Source organism: Myodes glareolus, chromosome 6 (assembly GCF_982192425.1).
Source record: "Myodes glareolus chromosome 6, mMyoGla1.1, whole genome shotgun sequence".
Lineage (NCBI taxonomy): Eukaryota > Metazoa > Chordata > Mammalia > Rodentia > Cricetidae > Myodes > Myodes glareolus.
The window spans coordinates 96,882,875-96,904,110 of record NC_142031.1 but is presented as its reverse complement, the minus strand read 5'-3'; the positions used below and the strand labels follow the sequence as shown (position 1 = coordinate 96,904,110).

General features: G+C 45.1%; 1 protein-coding gene across 5 annotated transcripts in view; it reads right to left on the bottom strand.

The window, feature by feature from the left end:
* Capn13 (calpain 13) overlaps positions 1-16,684 on the bottom strand; it is an 89,776-nt gene extending 73,092 nt beyond the window's left edge. Inside the window, exons 1-3 of one of the 5 annotated variants that reach the window (XM_085691252.2) lie at positions 16,623-16,684; positions 16,282-16,359; positions 14,355-14,505 (exon numbers count right to left, since the gene is read on the bottom strand). In XM_085691252.2, the coding sequence (XP_085547378.2) occupies positions 14,355-14,505; positions 16,282-16,359; positions 16,623-16,669 (276 nt within the window). In that variant the 5' untranslated portion in view covers positions 16,670-16,684. Of the gene's footprint in view, positions 1-14,354; positions 14,506-15,678; positions 15,698-16,281; positions 16,367-16,622 lie in introns of those variants that run through there. The other 4 variants (XM_085691254.2, XM_085691251.2, XM_048416293.3 and 1 more) reach the window with 4 other exon arrangements.
* Positions 16,685-21,236: the final 4,552 nt, after the last annotated feature.

Here is a 21,236-nt window from a genome sequence, read left to right as displayed (position 1 = left end):
CCATTCACCATCTGTGAAGCTAGCCTGGATCGCGGTTCAAAATTTACCTTATTAGTGGGGCATGAAAACCCCATTCAGGTCTTAAAGTTCTGCTACTGGAGCTTCTTTGGCCAAAGGTCTACGTAGGCAGCACATAAGGTCCGAATGCCCATTATTTCCCACCCACTACTGCTTCATAGTAAAGAAATCAAGTGGGGAAAAGTAAGAAATGTGGGGGAAGTAACTCATAAGGGATCAACACAAACTGGCAGCCAAGACTTGTGAGTCCCAGAAAAACATATGCAAACTTAAAATAACTTTGCAATTATCTTGCAGTTACTTGGTAGTGGTATGTGGCAAATTACTGAGCTAGCGAAAATTCACAGGCAGAATATCGCCAGTTACGTGCCGTCGTACGAACATATTCAGAGGGAAATTGTACTTACACTTTCTCCCAGATAAGTTAGGAGTAATTTATATGGGCATTATTCGAGCTCTACAAAACTGGCATTGTTATGGATCAAAAATAATTAAATATAATCAGATCCATATAGTAGAATCTGAGGTAAAATAGTGGTTAAATACAGACCACTTGTTTGTCTTCACCTAGCAAGATATATTTATTTCTTCAATTTTATTTCTGGGAAACAAAAACTAAGGTATTCTGTACAGCTCTCCGCCTGCAAGGGGGTTATTCAGAGAGCCCACAACAAATTAAATCGTAGTGACAGAGTTGAAGTAACAGCAAGCCATCATTCAAGAGCAGGAAAACAGTGATAGAAATTGCTTGTCAATTCTAGACAATGGCAATGACACCTGGTAATGAAGAGTTAGGAAATTGTGGGTTTGCCAACTCTGCGTGCTCAGGGCTCAGGGAACCAACACAGCATTACCTAGCCTCCTGCCTCTCCATCAAATGTTAAATTGGACTGTGTGAAAAACTCTAGCAATGACCTAATTTTAGCTTATTAAAACCATACTATAGTTAACCTTAATAACACAATTATGGGATTGCTAGTAAGGAGGCCATAATTGAATGTAAAAATTAAAGTTTAAAGGATTTTGTTTTATTTATTTGTCAGAATCATTTAGAGGTCTTACAAGTGGGGAATGAGTCCCTGGACCATTCTACGGCACTCCCATTGCCCTCTATGGGCTAATGGGTTGGCCAGACTTTAGGCATGCCCATTCAAGAGTTGCCATCATAAGATGGAAATAACTTTACATAATAGGGTCATTCTGAATCTCAGAAGAAACTAGGCCTGTAGAATTCATAACACTATAACTAGTAAATAGAAAGTGGTCAATAGGTAATCATTTTTAGTCCAATGACCACTATCATTTGAGTATAAATGGGTTCTGTGGTGGCCTGGCATCTTCTAAGACAAGAACTTCTGTGTGTTCAAGAGCAGACCAGGACCACAGAGGCCTGAAGGATGAGGGTAGGGGGGTGATTATATCTCTCTTGCTATCTGTTCTTCACTGTTTGTGCATTCACTGGGCTGTCTAGGCCGAGGAGGGAGGGAAGTGGCAGATAGTGTCTGCTGCTGGAAGAGGTAGGATACTCCAGGGAAGAATCTTTTTCTTTTCAGTTTTCAATTCTGCTTCTTTAAAACAGTATTTTTATTTATTATTTGAGAGTTACATACATATTCACCACCCTTCTTCTCCTAGGTCCTCCTCTGTCTCCTTACTCACTCAATTTCCTGCCCTCATTTTCTTTTCTTTTTAAACCCACTGAGTCCAATTTGTGCCACCTAAGTCCACTTGGGCGTAGGACCATCTCCTGCAACATGGTTGACCAACCAGAGGCTCCACCCGTAATGAAAACTGCCTCTCCCTTTCTCAGAGGCTATCAGTTACCTGTGGTAACTCAGTAGGGGTGAGACTTCATGTCCACCTCTTGGGAGAACCTTGATGGATAACAGAAAGACAGACAGGGAAGTTTATTCAGCTAACACAGACATACTGTGTACACAAACACACACACACACATACACACACACACGCAGCACACGTGCCTCACACCTACCATGTCTTCTCCTTCCCGAGTTGCTCATCTGCAGAACTTGACGATATGTCACTATTATGTATCCTGGGAAGGACCACTTGTCTCTTTGGAGAGGGCTTTGAGGTTTCTTTCCTTTCCCACTTGCCTCACGCTCTCACTGACGCAAGAAAGAGAAAACAAAAGAGAGGGAAGCCCTACCTGATGCTCAGGTTAAGTCTGGCTGGCTGCCGGGTCTCTTGGGGTACACCAAGAAAAATGCCATAGGAAGGTATGATAATGGCAGAATGGGAAGAGACTGAGACATTGGATGAGTTAATGGGTCAGGCTTTAGAAAAAGTAGTCGTGGGGGCTATGAAACCACCCTTTCTGCTAACCTTTGCATCTACGGAACAGACTGAATCCAGCCCTCTCTCCACTCCTCTGCTGAGGGAAAAACTGTCTTAGTCAGCTTGTGCTGCGTAACAAAACACCCCCCCCAACTGGGCCTACTAGCAACCAATTTTATAGATTTCATCTGGAGGCTATAAGCGGGTCCTGATTCTGTGTTCTCACTTCCTGTTTCTACAAGGCTATGGTCTTTTGTATATCGTCTATATTCTTAACATAAATGAGTTTTTTATGATTATGAGATGCTGTCATACCAGAGACTAAATTTCTTTCATACCCATTTGGATAGGGGCGGAGGGAACTCAGCTCAATCTGGAGGCTCACTCACTCCAGTTTGACCCCACAGCTCTCCTGGTACTGATTACATATTCTAAGAAGTTTGCCGATCCAAGGGAATTGGGGAATATTCAGTAGGACCTTGGAGTGTAGGGGTATGGATGTCAGTGGACATGAGGAAGATCGGCCGGGCAGCACCTAGCAGTACCGAGAACACAATTCTTTGAATGGATGGAAAGATGGGAAGGCCCCTTTAACGTAAGAGCACTGATACTCGTTGACACATGCAACAACACGGAGAAATCACAAAAGCCATTGTGCCGGGTGAAGGCGGCGAGGCGAAAGGAGCACACACCACACAAGTACATTTAACTAATGGAATTGTGACAGAAAATGGGGAGTGGCCATCCTTAAATCAAGGGAGAAGAATGAATGCATTACAGCCTTTGAGGGTGACACTGGGACTCATCTTTGAGTGTGGTGAGGACTTCACACGCATGGACACCTTCCAATTCCATCAACATTTGTACTTCAAATAGGTACAGTTATGTGCTAGTTGTACCCAAGGTTGCTAAAATTGGGTGCTGCACATAGCTTCCGTATAATATTTGTCATTCTTTTTCCTTCCCATCCCACATGTTACCCTACAACTTACACGGCCATCTTTCCACTGATATTAAAAGTTCTCTCCGCTTTAATGAGAAGCTATGCCATCAATATGCTTGGGCAGACCTCGCCCTAATGTCTCCAGGTGGGTGTCCTGGAGCGGAAGTTCTGAGTGTAGAGTGTGGACCACACAGTCTAAGTCAGCTATCTTATTCTTCAAGGAAGTCTCCAGGCTGTATATCCTGAGTGAGTCTGGGTATTGGCAAGTTTCTCATTAGTATCCGTCTAGTGTGAGCAAACTCGTTGTGGTCTTAATTTGTTTCCCTGATTAGTAGCAAGATTGAGCATTTTTCAATATGTTTCTTCTCCATTCCCGCTCCCTCCCTTGAGAAATGAATATTCATATCTTATGCACATTTATCTACTGGCTTGTCCTTCTCTTATTGATTTGTAGGACTTCTTTATCTGCTTGAGATAGTTGTCTTTGGTTGGGTATCTATGTTGCAAGTGTCGTCCCCCAGCTTGTGGCTTTATCTTCTTTCACAGTGTCATTTGAAGAACATGACTGTCTTCTAATTTACATAAACATATTAAAATATCAGTTTTTAAACTTTACAAACTAAGCCAAATGCTAACAGTTGTGGGTATTTAATAAAAGAGACTGTGTGAGCTTATCTCTTTCTTTTTTTTCTTTGTTTAAAGTTGATTTTTAATTAACACTACAATTTTTATGATTTAAGGATTTTTATAGCTCTATGGCAACTTTAACAAGTCTGATAGAAAAAACTGAAATAGTCTTGCAAGGAACATTTTGAGTATTTAGTAAATAATGCTGGAGGAAGTGTGTGAGTGTGTGTATGTGTGTGGGGGTGTTCCTATCTTTAAAGCCATTTTTTGTTTTTTACTAAAAATCTCATCTTATTTTGCACATGTAAGGCTAGCTTGGGTAGTCTGTGCATCCTGCCAGACAGGAACACTGTGCAATGAGGCATAGAGAGGCAGAACATAGCACAGCAAACAAAATTCATAGTGTACATTTTGACTCAGAGATACAGATAAGCGAGTCTGGATTATCTGGTCATCACTGTACTGTAATGGGCATCGAATCATGTTCCTTGCCCTGCTCTGCTCAGCGTTTCTGCCTCAATCACGAGAGACAAGGGCTGAGATTTAAATGACGATCCTTTGCGACTTTCTGATCATGTACAATAATGGAAATGAAGGCCAGCCACCACCCAAGAGCTGACAGAATCAAAGTTCTAAGTGACCTCAGAACGGAGAGGATGAAGTGTGACCCAGACTGCCCCAAAGCTGTCTTTGCATATGAATGCTAACTGTCCACCTTCAAGGAGAGCAGGGTCGAAGTTAGCTCTTCATTTTGGAAATACTCTGGGCACTTGACCATGTTCCAATAAATATATGGGCAACACAAATTGGACTCGTATTGTCTTCTTTTCTGTGGGGGGGGGACCAGGGTGAGGGATGGACCTGAGAGTACTGGGAGGCGAGTGTGATTGGGGTGTATTGGATGAAATTCCCAAATAATCAATAAAAACATTATGTTGGGGGAGGAAAACACTCTAAATATCCAACTTCTTGCTTAAAATGGAGCAAAACTATGTTTGGGTTCTGAGCAGCTTCAAAGGCAATTGATGGAGTGGCTCTAGATGGAGTGGCTCTAGATGGAGTGGCTCTAGATGGAGTGGCTCTAGATGGAGTGGCTCTAGATGGAGTGGCTCTAGATGGAGTGGCTCTAGCCTTGTATATTAGGCAGCTCTTGGCCTACTGGGGTGCTGAATGTGTAGCCTCAGTACTAGGGGCCGCATTCCCAGTGGCCCATAGCTGCTCTTTCTCCATTGTGTCCAAACAGGAGTGGGATTTGGCTAGAGAAGCAAGCACTCCACTTGTAGGCAGGCTTTTTGACTTGTTATCCCCGCCTGGAGCAGTGGGTGACTCTCTTGAATTTGTCCAAGCAAGATATGCAGGCTGGAGGAAGTCCAGTCAAGCAGGCAAGGGGCCGTGATCAGTATCTAAATAAGTTTACTGGGAGGGAAGGCACAGTAATGTCATTGTTTCTAGCCACTGCCTCCAGGTTTCCAAGACGTGCAGAACATGGTCGATCTGGGAAGGCAGAAGTCTGACTATCTCTGGACCCTGAAGAGCTACTGAGTTCTTGGGCTCTCTGGTGTGAGACAGCCATTGTTGGACTAAGCAAACCAGTGTAATAAGCCTGACTTTAATGTATATTCTCTCTCCTGGTTCTGTCACCCTAGAGAACTCTGTCTAACACACCATCGCACATACAACACAGGAATCACTAGGCACATGTGGCCCCTGAGCTCTCGGTATAAGGCAAGTGACTGACTTTTAATTTGATTCCATTTTATTTCATTTACATTTAAATTGCATTTAACTGTACCCATCTACGTGCAACTAGTAACTGCCTTATCGGGCAGTGCCAAGGAAAAGAGCTACTAATGACAGGAAATGCCATGGAACAAGGAAGAACATGACAGACTTTCACTCGGACTCATCAAGCAGAGGAGGACGACGGCCAAAGGATGCAGAAGAATCTTTGCAGCCGGCAGATCTCTTTCAACTTTGGCCTGCTGGGCTCTCTCCCCTCAATTACTTTTCTCCAGCATCCTATTTTCCTACCGCCGGCTCACTCAGTCACTTTCTCCAATGACAGGCCCAGGGAAGCAGTTCCCCGAGGCCTTAGGGTGACAGGTGCCTGATCGGTCCGGTCCGGGTGTTCCCGCCTCCAGGAAGTTCTTGGACTATTCTAGCCACAAAGGGTGGGTGCGTTTGCATTTTTTTCCAAGTCAGCTAAGAAACAGGAAGGAATGCTCAATTGTTGCTTGCCCAGGAGTGATGCACACAGCCCTCTCCTGGCTGGTGTTTCTCAGAACAATGGAAATAAATCTGATGTAATGTAGCAGAACACGACAAGGGACGGCTTTCCCCTTAACAAATACTCATTTGAAATGGTGCCCAAACCCCGCGCAAGGAGCGATCTATTTCCCACAACAGTGTTACAGCAAAACCCATTACTAATTCCACAGCTCAAATTAAAACTAACAGAGCTTGAAGGCTGGGGCTGACACTCTCTCTGCTGACAAGGAACAAGGAAGGGTGGGGGAAGGGGCCTGCTCACTCTCATGTGTATGTGTTTAATTACACTGTTTAACACATGGAGAATAATTTAGTTACCGGAGTGGAGAAAATAAGGCACTTAACTGCTCTCTGGCGGAAAAGCACCCGGTGCAAACCACTTTTAGCTATATGCCACCTTGTCACACCTCAGAGCTTTAGGGAGAGAGAAAGAGGGAGGGATGGAGGGAAGAAGAGAGAGAGACCAATCAGAGAGAGCTAGAGAGAGGGAGAACTGGGGACAGAGAAAGATAAGGAGAGGAAGGAGGAGAGGAAGGGAGGGAAAGAGGAATGGGAAGCTTTCCACTCGGAGAGAGAAGTAGAAGGGGAAGTGAGACAGGAAGTAAGAAAAAGGCCCTTGAACGCAGGCTTATCTGTCATAGTGGAAGGCACCGAGCTGTTGTTTTCAAAGAGCATTTGAGGGAGATGGAGCCAGTGTGAGACTTTACACTGATGGAGGTCTCAGAGACGGAACTGAACTCCTAGGTCAGTGTTGATCCTGAGTTATCTTCATGCTTCAGACACCTCAAGGAGTTCCCAGCCCTTTATGGTCTAAAGCCATGTGTGTGTGTGTGGGGGGGGTATGTCTCGCAGAAAGGCAGATCTCAGAAGAAGGCTCTTGTAGTCTCTTTTCCTGCTTCTGTGTAAATACTTCGACAAAAGCAACTCAGAAGAGAAGGGGGCTGTTAGCCCATAGCTCCAGGTACAGTCTGCCACAACAGGGAAGTCAAGATAGCAGGAGACTGGAGTAGAGGGGCACATGCGTGTACTCGGTTTGCTCTTCCCACTTTCTACAGTGTACGACTCACCTCCTGGGGAATGGTGCCACCCACAGTTAAATGGGCTTTCTCTTATCAATCAATGTCATCAAGATCTGCCCAGGATCTTATCTCTTAGTTTATTGAAGGTCCAGTCACGCTAACAAGCACGATGTATCATCACAAGGATTGTAGTGTGTTCCCTTTGCAGAGGAGGAAACTGAGACTCGAAGTCAAGTGGGACAAACTGGGCGACACTTGTGGGCTTCTGGACTATGCCTGGCTTCAGGGCTGGTAATCAGGCCTGAAGTAATGCATGGTGCCAGTCCGTTCTCCCTTCTGCTTAATCAAGGCTGAAAGGGGTGGGAGTCAGCGAGTATCTGCCATCCTCCAACATAATCTCCAATGCACCAACTGACCATGGGAGGGGAAGACGTGAAAGAAGCCTCTCTCCATGCTCAGATTTAGAAGCAGCGAAGCCTCTCAGCTCTGTAGCCGGCGCAAGAGGAGTGAGTGCTCAGAACAGAACTATCCATTGCCTGCCAGTGACTGGGCTGAGCCTCAATGCCAGCTGCCAAGGAGACGGACAGCTTGGCATGAGAGCACAGAGTGCGGAATATGCTTCTGTGGGTCGATGGACATGGCAACCACACCATCTTCTTTCTCACTGCCCCAGCACATGAATGTAGCTTCCCAGCCTCCAGGCCTCCCAGCCTCAGGGAGCTCATAGGTCTTAATTGATGGGAACACCAAAGGAAATCACAGACTAGAGAGGATCCGTGTAGCTTCTCTGATCTCAACTATAACACTGGCTCCTCTCGCCCTGTTCCTCCTTTTGGAAGACTAAGAAAATTGGACTTTCTTGTCTAAGTTTTTTTCCCTCCTTTAAATGCATGCTCCGAATTCCTGGGGCTAAGAAAATGTATGGTCTCTTATGTACCCCAAATATTACTAGGCAGTAAGGTTGAGATCCTTTTTACTGTGTTTAAGTTCGTGTCCCACCAAGTAAAGACATTTGTCTTGGCGTCTCTCCTCTCTCCAAAGGTCTCTGATGAATATTTTGCAAAAGGTACCTAAAAAGCTCTTGGGTAGACTGTTAGCTGTATTCAACCAACCAGGTAGAATATTCTTTCTGGATTCTACAGCTAGATGCACCTCAGAGACACTGTACAGTATCTGTTATGTTCCTAGATTTCTGGGCATAGATTTTTTTTTTCACCCATAAAGAAAGCATGTGCTTCATACTCAACCTTAGCTAATTCTGATTATCTCTTAAGCACATCAGGAAGGCGTAAGAAGTTGGTGTTGGGCATGTACCAAGCTAGAATACTGGGTCATGATGAGTGAGCTTCTGTGTTAGAACCAGGTTTCCTCAGAAGGACCCTCCATACTTCTGTTCACTTCCCAAAGGCTAAGTCAGACACCACCAGGTTCAGAGTCTTTCCTCTTTGTTCCTTTCTAAAAATTATAGAGGTTAAAGTCACATTTGGATGGTCCTTTTATTCTTAAAGGATCACCTTTCGGCCTTCCTTCTTAGTCTCTCATTGACATGAAACAAAGAAAAATAGATGAGAGAAGCAGACAAAGGCAGGGAGAACACACAGAGAAAAAGAATGGCATAGAGACCTGGACAGCAAGGAAGTCAGAGATAGCCACTCCATGGGAAAGGGACTATGGAAGGAGATCTAAGGCATGCAGTGACAAGATGCAGTGAGGGACAGAATCTCTAGCTCATGGTGCTGGAGCAATGCCAGAATTCCTGCCTCTCCACAAGGAGCATTCAAGTACAGCCAGAAAACATGCAATTGCTGTGACCCATCTCTAGATGGAGGTCTTGAAGACAGTCCCCACTCCTCTATCTCTGCTTCTGGCTTCAACATGGTGGAGAAGAAAGGTCAGCAGAGTTAGCCAGTTATGGATGCCTTCCAAGTTGACTTGACCTACTAACTTTTGGCCTGGCTATCTTGGGCATCTGAGGTCAATATTAGCCTCACAAATGTATGGGCTGGACTGGGTTGGAAGCCCCGCCCGACTCTGATCCAATCAGTGGCCCCTCCCAGCATAGTTTGGGAGTGGTGGGGATGAAGAGGAGGAGTAAGCAGTATCAACAGCCAAGGAACACTTAGATTAAGGGGAACATTCCCTTTTCCTGAGAAGCAGTCTGGGACACCTGATGATGGTCTCAGGTTCTAAAGTCAAGTTTCCAAGTAAGTAAGGTCACATCTCTGTGGTCAGGGACTGGGTGTGGACCAGTAGGAGGAATAAAGTCTTCAGAAAACAAAACCTCTAATTAAATGTGTCAAAGAGCAGTACGAAGGAAAATGGACTTAGAACACAGGTTTGTGTATATACAAACGAGTGTGAATGTATTAATAAACGCAGGAGTCAGAGACGAGCAAGCACAGAAGGGTGACTGAGCCTGTAAGGCCTCCTGTATGCCTTTCTTCATCCACTCACAATCCCCAGACTTTAGATTTCCAAGTGGGGCCAGATAGCTTGTGAGAGAACTGTGTCTAAGAAGGAAAGACAATAACAGAAAGAAAGGAACAGGCTGCAGATAAAAAGGTGGAGGGCCGGTATGGACAGACCAGGCCCCATGGATACAGACAGGCATGGAAGCCTCTCTCTGAGAAGAGGTGGGGATGCGTCAAGACTTCTCCTCTTCCTTGAACCACTTTTCAGAATACCTGAGGTTGACAGATGGGGGCCCTGTGCCCATTTGGGGAAAGCAACCACACTGAGCGGGCAGATTCGGTTCATGCACAGGTCCGAGAGAGACACTGGTACTAGAACAGGGCCAGCCTTGCAATAGCCTTGTTCCCAACAGCCCAACAGATCTCCCGGACATTTGTGGTATTATACAGTATTTTTTTTTCTCATGTATGAATCCACCAGATGGGCAGCTAGTGGGACAAACTGACTTTGTACCCTACTCCAGCTCTTTAAAATGTTGGATACATTGATGAATATAAGCAATAAATATAGGTTTAAACAAAAGAAGACAATTAGATTGTCTCTGAGGCAATGCAGGAGCTGGATGAATTGGTTCACAGCTGCTTTTGAACATATCATAATCAGAATAGGCTAGAAGGCTATTCTCACATGCAACTGTCTTCAGCATTAAGATGAGAAACCAGGCCCCACTGAATTTTCCCAGCAATTTACTGGGAGATTCAACATTGCAGGCTGATAAACTTTCTACATACTCCTTGACGTCTCATTATATCAAAGAAATTTTCTACAAAAAAAGAAAAATCCATGCAAAAGAAAAAAAGAAAAAAACAGAACATAGTAAAGTCTCTTGAGAATCCAGGGATCAAGGCAGAGGGAGATCAAGGCCCGCTCACAACTGCCGTGGTCAAAAGCAGCCTTTCCCATTGGGCATTCAGTAGAGATAGGGGTGGTGGGTTCACTGCCTTTCTTCTGGCCTTTCATAGCCTTTATATGCAGATCTTAATCGTGACCCTCGAAGTAAAGGAAAGGCAGATACCGAGGAATTCCCCCTCCACTACAGCTCTCAGATGTCATATACCGTTTTGTCTCCAGTTCTTTTAGCTTCATCTGTTTTTTAGGTGTCTTAGTCTCCTTTCCTTCCTTCCTTCCTTCCTTCCTTCCTTCCTTCCTTCCTTCCTTCCTTCCTTCCTTCCTTCCTTCCTTCCTTCCTTCCTCTCTTTCCCTCCCTTCCTTCATTCCTCCCTATCTCTCTCTTTTCTTTCTTCCCTTCCTTTTCCCTTCTTTTCTTTCTTGTTTGTTGTTATTTACTTGCTGTTTTTTTACTCTACGTTCTGTGTTTTAGGCCACACTGTTCAAGGAGAGAGGGAGCTGGGCATTTGCTCAGCTGGCAGAGTGCTTACCCACCACGCACAATGTCCTCGGTGAACTTAGTGTGGCGGGGCTTCCTATAATTCCAGCACTCAGGACGTGTAGGAGGGTCAGAAATTCAAGGCTGCCTTCAAGGACAAAACAGGACTCTGAGCTGCCCAGGAAACTGTCTCGAGGTGGGGGGCAGAGTCCTGAGCATGGCAGAGAAACCACACTCTACTCTGGGCTCCTTACGACCGCAGGCTGTCTTCTGCCTGTTCTACCATGTGAAGTTTCAGAGCTTTGGTATCACACCAGCTGGCTTCTTACAAACACTCGAGACACAAGTTGGGCCAGCCCATCTGAAACTCTCGTTGTTCTCTCAGGGGTGAAAGAGGTGACCCCTAGAAAATTACACTGGGCCAAGAAAATTGCTAATTAGTAAAATACTAATTAGTAAATGCTAAAATGATTATTTGGTCTCGGGTTCTTTTAGCCTCACCTATCTTTTGGGGCTCCTAGTCTCCCCCACCTTCCTCTTTCTTTCCTACTTACTTTTTTGTTTGGTTTGGTTTGGCGACCTCTCATGTAGCCCAGGCTGGCCTCACAGACACTGTCTTAAATGGAGATGGCACATCTCCATCCTGCACCTCTATGTCTACTGTGAATAGTTGGCATTAACTACAATGTTGGCAGAGGGTTTAGCCACCCAGAGACGGGCTTCTGGGGCCATCTGTGGGGTATTATCTTGACTACCTTAATTGAAGTAAGAAGACCCACCCGCTGTGGGTGAAACTGTTCCTCAGGCAGAGGATCTAGACTGCACAAGAGTTAAGAAAGAAAGCTAAATGCTAACGCGCATGGATTCATTGCTGCCATCGTTCGGCTGTAGATATAATATGAATCATTGCCTCAAGTTCTTGCTGCAGTGACTTCTTCCACGGCGCTGGCCTGCAACCTTGAACTGTGGTCTGAAATAGGTCCTTTCCCACTGTAGTTGTTCTTGCCAGAGTATTTTCTCACAGCGGCAACAAAAAGAAACTAAGATGCCCAGCCACTCAGTGTCCTTTTCTACCCCAGACAAGGAAGCACCTTTACTAACTGCTCCAGGACTTGGATGAGGTACCGACCCTCAAAGACTAAATAGAGGTTTCTCGGCGAGGGGCAATAAACCAGAAAGCACAGCCGGGAGTGCAGAAGAGTAAGTTCATCCGAACAAGGAAAGCGAGGGAGCTAGAATGTGCATCACTATTCCTCTTGTCTCTGTGCAGTGGCAAGATGTACAGCCGGTTTGGAGCTAAGCCATATCTCTGTGTAAAGAGAGGCCAGATGGGTGACTCTCTATCATTTCCCCTCATTCTCGGATTACTTCCCATTTCCTTCACTCTTGCTTCCCTGGAAACTCCTAACACGTTAGTCCAGAAGCGCTTTCTCTTTGCTGGTAGATGTCTAACAGGGAGCCCAGGATAAAGTATCACCACCAATAAGGACCTCAACTTTCTTGAGCAATCACCACATTCCATATACTGCTAAAGCCCTTGTACTTCCCATCCCAGTGAACTTTTCAGTCTTGGGAGGAACGTACTGTGGCTACCCCATCTTAGTGAGGAGGAAACTGGAACGCTTCCAACAGATGAAGTAGTTAAGGACACAAAGTTTGCCCTCAGTGCCAGAGAGGTGGTCATTCCATTGTGCATTGCCTCACGGCACCCCCTCTTCGAAGGCGTTTGCCTAAGAGGGTCACTAAACACAATCAAGGATCCAGGGAGCAAAACAAGACCCGAAAGACCTCTAGCTCTGTCGTTGCATTTAGCAGTCACCTTAACAGTCACCTTCTCCATCTATAAATTGGGGATAATGAACTTATGCTACCCATCACACCTGCCCGTTACATAAGCAGCTCATTACTGTATCCCATCACTTGGCAGAGTAATAAACAAGCTCTCATACCGTTACCAGGCCTCCCTTCCCATAGAAAACAGTGGAGTCGAGCCAAGTACATCATAGGGAAGTTCAAGAAAGTATTCACACTGAAGATTCACTCAGTGCCTCTGGGGGTAGACAGAGGTCTTACCTGCCATTTGTGATCCCACCGTAAGCCCCAAGGGAAATAAGCCTTTGTTCTAATCTGGGAAGCTTTGGGTTGACCTACCCAACTGGAAATGTCAGCCTGACCACAGTGTCACCTCGCAAAGACAGGATAACTTAGCAACCACAGAGGCCCTCATGTGCCGACGATATCGTAGGAGGTCATGGAAGTCGCTGAACCTCTGCAGTGGCAGTGACCCCGTCTTTTGTGTTGAGCTCAGATTTTTTTTTTCCAACTTCATTCTTGTAGCTATTATACCAGATTGTCAGAAAACAGTGTCCGGGCTCCATGCTACCTTTTGTGAATATATATTAAATACCTGCTCTACCAGAGCCATGGGTCAGTGGACATAGAAGTCACAATTACAGGACTAGGCATGTGGCTCGGTTGGTAAAGTGCTTGCCATACAAGCTAGAGGACCCAACTTTTATTCTCAGTACCTATGTAGAAAGTTGGGCATGGTGGCACACACTTCACCCAGCAGAGATAAGAGATGGGCAGGTCCCTGGAGCTCACTGGCCACTCATTCTAGCAGGAGTACTAGGTCTTGAGCCCCAGTGACCCTGATTCACAAAACAAAGTAGGCGACTTCTGGAGCAGCACCTAAGTAAGGTTCGTCTCTGGCTTCTGTATGTGGATGTGTGCGTGCGTGCGCGCGCACACATATGTTTACACACATAATAAATAAGTAAATAAATAAGGTGCACAATGTCTGAGAAATGACACCAAAGTTAACCTTTGAACTTCACACACCTAAGCACATATATGCATATATACCTGCACACACACACACACACACACACATACACACACACACACAAAGATAGATAAAAGAGAAATCATGATTCCTGTCATCAAAGTGTTTCTATGGTCAACAGTGACATCAAAGTTGTGGTCTTGAATGAATAGAAAGCAAAGGTGACTAAATAACCAAGACCCTCCCCTCACTTTTTTGTGAACTGGGGCAAAATTGTGATAAGCTTTTCTACAAAACTCAACTTGTCTTTGTCTCTAATACTTTTTTTTAAAAATTGAAAATAGGTATTTTTAAATACAATATATTCTGATCACGAGTTCCTCTCTCTCCATCTCTTCCCTCTGAAAGTACCTCTGTCCTTGGACCAGGTACATAGGAAAGGCGCAGTTTTCAGAGCCCCTGCATCCTGCATCACAGCCCTATACTGGACCCAGAACCGGCATCAGTAGGAAGGTTTCCGGGGAAAACACACAGTCTCACTGATTGCAGGAGGGTTATCTAGGTGTAGAGTCAGAGAGGCCGCAGCTCACACCTCACCTGTGTCCTCTGCGGGGGCATCCAGTAGAGTGGTACTGTGGGCAGTATTCCCTCAGGAAGCCCACAGGGACTGGTCAGTCGCACAGCCTGGGCGGCAGCAGTCTTGAGGGTTGGAGAGTGGCAGAGAGGACGATGCAGGAGAGCGCTGTCGCTGTGGAGGAAATATGAGCAAACCGGCAGTGCCGGGCAGGTTAGGCTTACTTCTTCCCCTCGGGTGCTTCCTTATATGGGTACAGCAGGCACCGCAGCCCCACCTTAGTTAAACAGTAATTCCAACCTTGGCCCTGGAGAGACAGAGACGGACACACCAGAGAGGTGACTATGCTTTTAACAGTGAGATCTCTCAGATCCCCCCATCCCTACCGGACTCTACTCTAACACACTAGCTGCTGATTTCTCACTGCCTTAATTTGGATTTTCCTTGTTTTCAGGTGCTTCCGTGGCTTCATCTTTACATGGTTTCTGGGCCTGGGTGAGTTTTACAAAGCCAGGGAAGCATCAGGCTTCATCCTCACCCAGGAAGCCAAGTACCAGGTGTGGTCCCTCGGAGCAAGTCACATCGGGTGTTCCTTCGGTTGAAGAGCACATTTTCTTTTCACAAATAAATTTCAGAATACATTAACCCCTGGGCCTGGCGAGACCCGCAAATGGACTCGGCATCATCTCTGCCTAATGGAGTGTGAAGAAATGGATGGGGCCCCGTGACGCCCATGCCTCCGGTTTGCAGAACCCTGATACTGCGGTTCAGCCTGGGTTATAGGAGGAGATGGAAAAACGGGCAGAGCCGGACAAACGGGGAAACCCCTAGAAGCTAACATGAACAGTCTGTTCCCAAACTGAGAGGGGTGGGACAAAAGAGATTTAGGACATGGAAGTAAGAATCTTCCATGGAGATGCGGCTTAGACCACCCATGGAGACAGGGTAGTGAGTGGGTGAGCTGGAAGGGGAGGTCACTTGACTTTAAGTGGGTTTTAATCCATCCCCACAAGTTCTACCAGATCTGGGGAAGACCCTTCCTTTAAGTCTTTGCTTACCTATCTGTGAAATGAGTCTTGCTTGTTTATTGGGACAGAATATTAGAACTTTCACTATAAATACAACAAACAGAACACTTTCTATAACTATGAATAAATATGCATAAATATGCGCGTCTGTGATACATTCCCCAAATAATTTTACTAATTAAATATATAGTCAAAAACATTTGAAAGCCATCACACCAGAAAAAAATAGTGAGAAAATATTTTAGAAAGCCCCACCCACACGATCCTATATTAAGATCATGCCTCTAGGAACATAATTAAGTGTCTTTTGCTGGCTTACTGATGATGGTTTTGTCTTCTCTCATCTCATGAAATATTTTTTTCTTCTAAAAGCAAGAGTCCTTGTCCTTACAGTAGTCACTGGAGGACTGAGTTCAAAGGGAACTGTCTCCCGACGGAGTGTTTGATAGCAGGAGGAAAATCCCTTTTGCTGATGGTTTGAGCTGTAAGCATAGACAGTGACCGTGAGGGAAGGGCTGTTTGCTGGTTTCTTTGTCTTCTCCTTTCCTTTCCTGTATGTTCCCTAGCAGCCAGCTCCCAGGGATCTGTGCTTCTAGAGAATTCTACCCTGAAACTATAAAGTGCATGACACTTCACTATAAAATCTTAACAGGGCTTCCTGCTCCGGAAGAATGTGGCAGATTTCTCGCTGTGCGAAATGGAGTCCATTGGTCCCCCAAATGGGAGGCACAATAGCCACTCATTTCCCATGGTGGCACTGTGTCACGGAGGCCTCCTAAAGCACCTTCCACCCCTGTCACAGTTTATGTGTAACGGCCGCACAGATCCTGTGGTGGTCCAAGCCTGGACTTCTGGAGTTACTTCTCCAGTGTTGATCCTGGATGAAGAAACTGGGTTTTCCAGAGCCCGTGACAACTCCTACCTTCTTTCAACAGTGGCTTGTCTGTCTCTTCCACGGCTGCCCCCACGCTCGAGCTTGTGACATCTCTTGTTCGATGTCCTGTAGAAGCCATAGAGGGCAGGTGTATTTTCTTCTAGTGTTTGGAACCAGAAGAAAACCAGACACAGACTGGGATTAGGAGCTACACTCTGTACTTTGCCCAGGCTACGAACCTTGGGTTAGCCTTCCTTCCCAAGGAAAGACTGCGTTCCCGAAAGCTGATTAGCTTGCCCAGGTGCCTCCAGCCAGGTCTAAACATGCCTACTCTTGAGTTTATGAAAACTCAAAGCCTTTCCTAGCTTCCTCTCCTGGCTTCTTCTTACCTTTTTCCTCGAGCCCTGTGCTGAACTTTCCCTTTCTGCCCCTTCATCACTCCGGCACAAACCACTGGCCCCTATGCTCCCCTCTTTGTCAGGGCTCAGACACACAGCTGTGGACTTTGGTACTATTGACTGCCTTAATGAGAGAGACATACGTAACTGACAGTCGCGGGGCGGCCGCACAGTGTGACTTGATGTGAGTGTTGTGTAGACACTAACACCTTCAGTGAGGTTCCCAAACAGGGAAGACTCCTTGAGCTAGGAGTCACGGGAGGCCTCTCTCTCCTGTGTTGAGGATACAGGAGAGCTTGTGGAGGGATGGGTGTAGTGAAGTTTGTGCTGACAAAGCAGGAAGGTAAGAAAGCAAAAATCCTGTGCCCACTTGGTGACCTTTCTCCAAAGGAAACCCAGGATACCAGCTCCCAGGTTAAGAAATAGTAATATGGGGACTGGGCATGGTGATGGACACCTTTAATCCCAGTATGTGGACGTGCAGAGGTGAGTGGATCTCTGTGAGTTCAAGACCAGCCTGGTCTACATACCAGGACAGCCAAGCTATATAATAGAGAGACCCTGTTTTTTTTTTTTTTAAAAAAAAAAAAAAGGAAAGAAAAAAGAAAGAACGAACAAAAGCAAAAAGAAAGAGAGACAGAGTACTCTGAATACCCAGAACTCTGCTGGGCAGACTGATTCTTCAGGGCACCCCAAGGTAAAATGTTCTTTGTCTGGTTGGTTCTGATAAACCCTATTCTGTTTTCCTTTACAAGAAAACAATAATGTTGATTTAGAGGATTAAAAATGTCTATGTAAAACCATGACAAAGGGCACCATTTGACAGGGTAAACAGCTCTACAGAGCACTTGCCACACAGCTAACAGGATCATCTAACGAATTTCACGTGGGTGCAAACAACCAAGTTGAAAACAGTGAGCTGATTATTGTGAGTGCAGAAATGTATGAAAAGACCGAGATCAGCTTGCTAGACTTACTGCAGACCCAAGCCAAGCCCGGTCAGTTCCACTCTGATTTCTGTGTCCTGCAGGGCATGACCCCTGCCACCGAGTCCCATTTGCATGCTCAGTGGAGCAGGCGTGAGAGCGTGTACCAATATCTGGAGAATGGAAGCGTCAGGCACAGAAGGATCCCAAGAGGGTTTTAAGATGGTGTGACAGCTTTTACTTCCCCTGTGTCTTTCTACACACATCTGCAGAGACGTCAGGATTTCTCAGCATTCCAGTCTGCAGCTACACCCGAGACAACTCAGGATTCACAGTGGGCTGCTCTGCCTCAGAGCCTTCTCTCTGGAAGGATCTTCTCCGTGTCTCTGGTGAGTCCCCATGCATCTTCTAGGTATCCACAGAACATGTTTTCTGACCTCTGGGGTGCTAAAGAAGGACCGCCTTGCCCAGGGTGAAGGTCTGTGACCCACTTATTGTCTCTAACGCTAGTTCTTCCTCTCCCAAATGGCTTCTGGAACCTTCATCCCCTCAAACACTCCTGCATGGATACTCCTCTGAGGGGTGGGGTGGGGAACTGTATTAAGACCCTAAAGCTTCCAACTGAAACTTGCTTTCAGTATTACCACTCTTTTTATATGTCTCTCATATGTATCCTTTCCTTGATATTTTAAACCAACTGCAGATTGTAATATCGTTGTATGTCTCACCCTACTCACTTAAAACCCAATTGCAAACATACTTCTATACTGCTGTCTAATCTTTTAGCCGAGCATTTGTAATTAATATTAAGCGTCTGTGCGGTTACTTGGAGGTGGCTTGCAGGACAGAAACTTCCATCTACATCCCTTCCTTTGTTTTATATATATCATCTACCCCCACAAGTCAGGGGAGATGACAATATATCCTATAGTTGTGGACCACCATGGTCCTAATGACTCCTAATGACTAAGTAGTACTCCAATGCTTGAATGTTGTTTTGTGATAGAGGGGACATAGAGATAAACAGTCAAGCTCCATCTACTTTCAGATGGTTTTAAAAGTTAGGAACTGAAAGATGTAGGTAGAAGTTTCTGTCCTGCAAGCTGCTCCCAAGTAACCACACAGAGGCTTAATGTTAATCACAAATGCTCGGCTAATAGTGCAGGCTTATTACTACCTTACTCTTACATTTAAATTAACCTGTATTTCTTATCTGTGCTTAGCCACATGGCTTGGCACCTTTCCTCAATATGGCATTCCCATCTTGCTTCTCTCTGCGTTTGCTGACAACTCCAGACTCCGCCCTTCTCTTTCCCAGAAGCCTGTTGGCTTCTTTATTAAATCATTCACAATGATATATAGCCACTCAGTGTTCAGGAAAATATCACAAAAATAGGATGTTAATTTGAGAGAAAGGGAGAATGTGTATGTATACATAATATATATACATATATGTGTGCATATATATATACACATATATGAGGATGTGAATTTGAGAAAACAAGAGGGAGTCACATAAAAAGGAGGCAAAGGGAAGGGAGAAGATGATATATTTTAATTTATTACAATTACATTATAAATTACACTGTATTGTAATTATGTTATATGATTATATTATATTATACTCTAATCACACTTAATTTTAAAACATTAATTAAAAAACAGGAATGTCCTGCCCTCAATTCTGGTTCTTGCCACACTGACTCTATTCCTGGAAAATTCTCATTTCTGCACGTGACCCTTCATTAGTCCTCATATAAATAAATGCCTCTACTTGTCCACTGATGGGCAAGATGACACTTAAGACATTAAAATATCTGCCTCCCTGCTAGCATCCTCCATAAAACCTATCTCCTCTCTCCCCAAAACTCATCTTTGGGCATTGATTTTTCCACGCTTCAAGCTTCCTGCCTCACGTTTGGTGACACTAACTCATCTTGCATTTCTGAACATTTAAATCATTTCTGAATTTTATCCACTACAAATCCCGATGGCATAACTCTTCCTAAATGGTGTTGATAGATTTCTTATTTTGCTCCTAAAAGTGAAGGCTCTAGGTTAAGAGTTATGAACACAATGAATGATTTTGATTTCTTTGTAAAATTAATGTGTGTGTGTGAGCACGTGCGTGTGCATGTATAATATAATGCATGTGTGAAGGTCAGAAAAAACCCTTTAGGAGTTTTCCTCTCCCTTTTCACCACAATAGCCCAAGGCATCAGGTCCTTTAACTCACTGAACCATCTCATCGTCCCAAGATTTTGGTTTCTATAGTCTTCTGAAAGACTATACCCTTCTAGCACTGCACAAGGGCCATTCTTTTGTCCTTAGGGTTTTTCTAAGCTCTGTATGGGTGGTGTATGCACATGTATATGTTCATATTATATGTGTGTGGACAGTGTGTGCAGGTCCACATACACGTGTGTGTGTGCATATGTGTGCATGTGTATATATGCGTGTGTGCATATGTGTGTGTTTGTGCATACCTGCCCCTTGTGTGTGCATGTGTGTGCACATGTGTGTTCACGTTTGTGAGTGACATCCTGAAGTTGATATCAGGGCTCTTCATCAACAATCTCCACCTTGTCCTTTGAGGCAGGGCCTCTAAGTTGAACCTAGAGTTTGCCAATATGGCTGGTGTAACCCACTAGCTTGCTCCAGGAATCCCTGTAGATACTCATCTGCTATTTACATTTATGTAGGTAATCTTAACTGGAGAATCTTAACTCCTGTCCTCATGTCTGTATGGTACCTGCTTTACCGACTGAAACATTCTCCGCCCCCACTTGGGAGTGTGTTCATATGTATATGTTCATGTTGTATGTGTGTCATTGTAAACTGGACTTGTGCGGGTTTCCCTAGGAAGGGGAGGGAAGGCACTGGACAGTGGAGACGTGAACTACAAGATGTGAAGGAAGCTTCAAGTGCTCACACAGCCAATACCACTTCCTCTGTCTCTTCTCCTTCATGCTCCATGGCCAGTTATCGGCTATGGGCCACCTTGACTATGGCTGGGAGAGTCTTGTGTTTCCACGCCACATGGCTTTTATTATGTTGCTCCTTTGTAGAAAATTTGTCACCACACCTCCCCTGGCCAGTCTAGCCCAAACCACCTTTCAAAGCAATGTTCAGGCATCCTGTCTCTTCCTACCGTCTGGTCTAACAGGAGCAAATCTTCAGTGCATCTTAGCAATCTCCACTACTGTTATTATTCCTTTATGGCCTTCTGTGCAGGAGTCTTGGTTAAATGTTTCCTGTCTTTCCTATGGCGTATATCATTTTATTTAATCCTCCTAACCCTAGAGAGAGGTACTGTTGCCCTTGTTTTACACACACACACACGCACGCACGCACACACACACACACACACACACACACACACACACACACACACACACATGCACCAGTGTGTATTTTAAAGGTAAAATCGTTTCCTCGAGATCCCAGCTGTAAATAGTCAATCATGATCTGAACTTAGTCCAGTCTTACTTCAAAGCCTGCGGGAACCTACGCTCTGTGGAATTTTCCCTGGGCTCCTCTCACCTCTCTGTTCCACGCCATCTTTTGCTCTCTCCCATAGGCTATTAGGCACTTGCTCACTTTGCAACGATTCTATGAGCTACTTACAAGGCATGGATAATATATCTTCCATATCTCAAACTCCTAGCAGATCCATGGC